The sequence below is a fragment of the Otolemur garnettii genome, unplaced genomic scaffold (genome assembly GCF_000181295.1).
Source record: "Otolemur garnettii isolate 467f Iridium unplaced genomic scaffold, OtoGar3 scaffold00013, whole genome shotgun sequence".
Taxonomy (NCBI): Eukaryota; Metazoa; Chordata; class Mammalia; order Primates; family Galagidae; genus Otolemur; species Otolemur garnettii.
In genome coordinates, this window is record NW_003852408.1 from 2444556 (window position 1) to 2449010 (window position 4455).

General features: G+C 39.2%; 1 protein-coding gene across 1 annotated transcript in view; it reads right to left on the minus strand.

Annotated features, from left to right (window-relative positions):
• The window catches only part of ARMC9 (armadillo repeat containing 9), a 190653-nt gene that overhangs the window by 172396 nt on the left and 13802 nt on the right, over positions 1 to 4455 (minus strand). The window contains exon 4 of the mRNA XM_023510364.1: positions 1189 to 1213. Coding sequence (XP_023366132.1) covers positions 1189 to 1213 — 25 coding nt within the window. The remainder of the gene's footprint in view (positions 1 to 1188; positions 1214 to 4455) is intronic.

Here is a 4455-nt window from a genome sequence, read left to right on the forward strand (position 1 = left end):
AGCAACCTCTAACTCCTGGGCTCAAGCAAGTCTCCTGCCTCAGCCTCCCAAGTAGCTGGTACCACAGGTGCCCGCCACAACGCCTGGCTATTTTTTGGTTGCAGCCATCGTTGTTTGGCGGGCCCGGGCTGTATTCGAACCCGCCAGCTCAGGTGTATGTGGCTGGCGCCTTAGCCACTTGAGCCACAGGCGCCGAGCCAGAAAAGAGATAAATAATTTACTAATACTTTCTTTCTTTAAAAAAAACTTTAACTCCACTCTTACCTAATGGGCACAATGTAGGGGTATACAGCACACCTTCTGGGGAAAGGGCTCAACCACAACTTGGACTTCACCTAACAAATGCAAACAATGTACCCTAAGCATATGTACCCTTATTTCAATCTGAAATTTGTAAAAAACCAAAAACTTTTAACTCTTTTAAAAGAAACATGAAAATACAATGACAGAAAGTTTTGAAATCAAATCCTCTCTGACATGACTCTGCTTTGGAAAGGGCAAATGTGCTGTTTCATGGAACAAAAATTTTATGTAGTATAACTCCACCTGCTGGGAATGGAGGACTATGCCATGTATACTTACCAGCGGCACAAAGCACATCAAGTACCCTTCTCAAATCATAATTATGTCAAAGACACAACACTGAGGCAAAGTGCCTGAACTGTGGCCACCTATTCTATTTTAAATAATATTTTTTCTCACTTTACTGAAAAATGAATAGTTCTGGTAAAAATTACTGACCATGGAAAACCATCATTTTACATTACAAACTTATGCCTTGAATTCCAATTTTGAATGTAAAAATGGAAATGCTTTATAAGAAGGCATAGTCAACATTGCTGAGATATACGTAAGGCTTCATTTTACGAGTTGAAAGTAAAAGTTAAAGATATTAGAACAATTTTGTCCCCCTCAAACTGTGCCACTGCAGCACTTCGCCTGGGGCTAATACTAGGATCTCTGAGTTATCAGATAGAGAAGAGGAAGCTAACAATACTAGATAATCTGAAAAGTGGGCCTCAAGGAACTGCAGGTAATGATGAGGGTAAAGCCCTTCACAAATATTTACACATTTAAAGCTCTCATTTGCCAAGTTCACAAATTCTTTCCATCTCTGGACCTATCTGACTACTTAAAACTTGATTTGGCAAAGTTGTTCTTACAAAAATTTTAATCTATATGATTTACCTTTGTTACTTTGTCCATTCTCCTTCTGGGATGAGAAAGATGTTCAGGAAAATAGGTATTCGGGATGCAGTACTCAGTGTATCTTATATTGTGTAGCCAATTTCAGAAAGAACTTCAGCATGGTAAAAAAGAGAATTATCAGTTCCAAGTTGCTATAAATAGCCAAGCAACTTCTCAATACTTGGTAGACTCACTTCCACATAAATCTTCTCTCCATCTCAGTTATCATCGTGTGAATCTGTCTTGCACTATTTGAACAGCCTCCTAACTGGCCTTCCCATCCCCTTCCACAGTCCTCCCCACTGCTACCCAAACATCTTACTAGAAATGCAAAGCTAAATTTGTACTTTAACTCTGTTAACTTCAATTCTGTAGCTTTATCCTAAGGAAACTAATGCTTGGATGAAAACAGCATAACACAATAGCTAAGACCACAGACTATGTGCAAACTACATGGATTCAAATCTCAGCCCCCAAAAGTCTGGCTGCATGAAGGCAAGTTATCAATACTTATCTTTGGATTTGTTCCCCCTCTTTATCTTAAATTTTTCCTAATTTTTTCATGCCAGCTTTATTCATATACTATACAATTCTCTTAATAAAGTGTACATTTGAATGATTTTCAGTATTTTTACAGAGTTGTACAACCATCATAGTTAAATTTTGGAACATTTTCATCATCCCACAAAAAGAAACCTGTGCCCATCAGCAGTCATTCCCATGTTTCCTGTCCTCCCTAGCATCTGGCAATCACTAATCTACTTTCTGTCTCTACAGACTTGCCTCTTTTGACTCTTTTTTCTTGCTTTTTTTTTTTTCAGAGACAAGATTTCACTCTGTCACCCGGGCTGGAGTGCAGTGGTCTGATTAGAACTCACTGCAGCCTCTAATTCCTGAGCTCAAGCAATCCTCTCACCTCAGCTTTCCAAACAGCTGAGACTATAGGTGCACACCACCATTGCTTGCTAATTTTTTGATTTTTATTTTTGTAGAGATAGGTCTTGCTATGTTGCCCAGGCTGATTTCGAACTCCTGGCAATCTTCTTGCCTCGGCCTCCCAGAATTGTGAGCCACTGTGCCCAGTCTAAACCTTTCATCTAAAAGGAATCATACAATATGTAGCCTTTTGTAACTGACTTCTTTCACTTAGCATGCCTTTTTTTTTTTTTTTTTTTTGAGACAAGGGTGTCATTTTGATGCCCTTAGAGTGCTGTGGCATCACAGCGCACAGCAACCTCAAACTCTTGGGCTCAAGCAATTCTCTTCCCTTAGCCTCTCAAGTACCTGAGACTACAGGTGGCCACCACAATTCCTGGCTAGTTTTTTTTTGGGGGGGGGAGGGTAGAGGAGGGTGTCTCACTCTGGCTCAGGCTGGTCTTGAACTTGTGAGCTCAGGCAATCCACCCTTCTCAGCCTATCAGAGTGCTAGGACTATAGGCGTGAGCCACTGCACCTGGCCTCTTAGCATGTTTTCATAATCCATCTACACTATAGCATGAATCAGTACTTAATTTCTTTTTATGGCTGAATAATATTCCATTGTATGGATATACCCACATTTTATTTACCCATTCATCAGTCCATAGGCATCGGGGTTGCTTATATTGTTTGGCTATGATAAATGTTACCAAACAATTCATGCCCAAGTTGTGTGGAGATACATTTTCATTTGGAAGTGAAATTGCTGGGTCATATGGTAACTAATTTTTTAACTTCTGAGGTTACTTAACATGTTCTTGATGATTACTTAATACTACGGGGAAATTTCTATTTCATATGATAAAAATACTTAAAAATATATACACACATACAGGTATCTATGTTTATTATAAATATTACATACTCTGGGGTATGTACATATAAGAAGTATGATCTATTTTATAATTAGGAATTAAAAAGTGTTTTTGTAATCCTACTGTGTTATTTTCCTGCTTAAAATGCTTCAAAGTTTCTGTGTTTGCTGGAAACTAAAGCAAAAAAGATGATTCAAAGGTTTCTCATTGCTTACGGGAATAAGAAACAGACTTTCAGGAACTGGTCTCTGCCTAGTCTCTGACATTTTCTATGTCAGTCCTCTGCTCCAGCAATATTAAATTCTTGGTATTTCCCCAAACATACGGTTTCAGTGCCTCTGCACAGGCTGTTCTTGCTGTTTGCAACCCCTACCTCTCACTCTGTCTGCTTCACAGCCTCCCACTTTATTGTTTTAACACGCCAACTTGGCTAGAAGAACTGTTTTGGGATTTTTGGGTTTTTTTTTTGGTATCTCTAATTCTTAGCACAATATTTAACTAATAGTAGAAGCTTAATATACTGAATTGAATTGCAAATATTTTCATGTAACAAGAAAAATTAAAGAATATCGTTTATAGTTACCTGCTCTATTTCAGTGTATGCTTCAGAGAATGCCAAATAGGGTGAAAGGCGACAAATACTTGTACATTCTAACACTGACAGCTAACAGTGATAGCTAACAGTACCAAGTACTTATTATGTGCTGGATTGTTTTAAGCAAGTTACATGTATTAACTCGATCCTCATAATCTTCCTATGAAGTATTATTATTAAAACAGCAATATATTGGCTCAGTGCCTGTGGCTCAGGAGGCTAAGGTGCCAGCCCTGAGCTGGCGGGTTCGAATTTAGCCCGGGCCTGCCAAACAACAATAATAGCTGCAACCAAAAAGCAGCTGGGTGTTGTGGTGGGTGCCTGTAGTCCCAGCTACTTGGGGAGGTTGAGGCAAGAGAATCACTTAAGCCCAGGAGTAGGAGGTTGCTGTGAGCTATGATACTATAGCACTCTACCCAGGGTGACAGCTTGAGGCTCTGTCTCAAAAAAAACAGACAAAAACAATATATTATTACTATAACTAATAAATTATGTAAATAATTTCATTTAGATTCTTAACATATTGGCATCTGTAAATTTTAAACCAAGAATTATTATTATTTTTTGAGAAAGAGTCTCAAGCTGTCATCCTTGGTAGAATGCCGCGGCGTCACAGCTCATAGCAACCTCCAATTCTTAGGCTTAAGTGATTCTCTTGCCTCAGCCTCCCAAGTAGCTGGGACTATAGGAGCCCACCATAATGTCCACCTATTTTTGGTTGTAGTTGTCACTATTGTTTTGGCGGGCCCAGGCTGGATTCGAACCTGCCAGCTACAGTGTATGTGGCTGGTACCTTAGTCATTTGAGCTACAGGTGCCGAGGTGAGAATTACTTTTAGAAAGTACATTAAGGGGGAAGGGAGGAAAAAAGAAAAAAAAA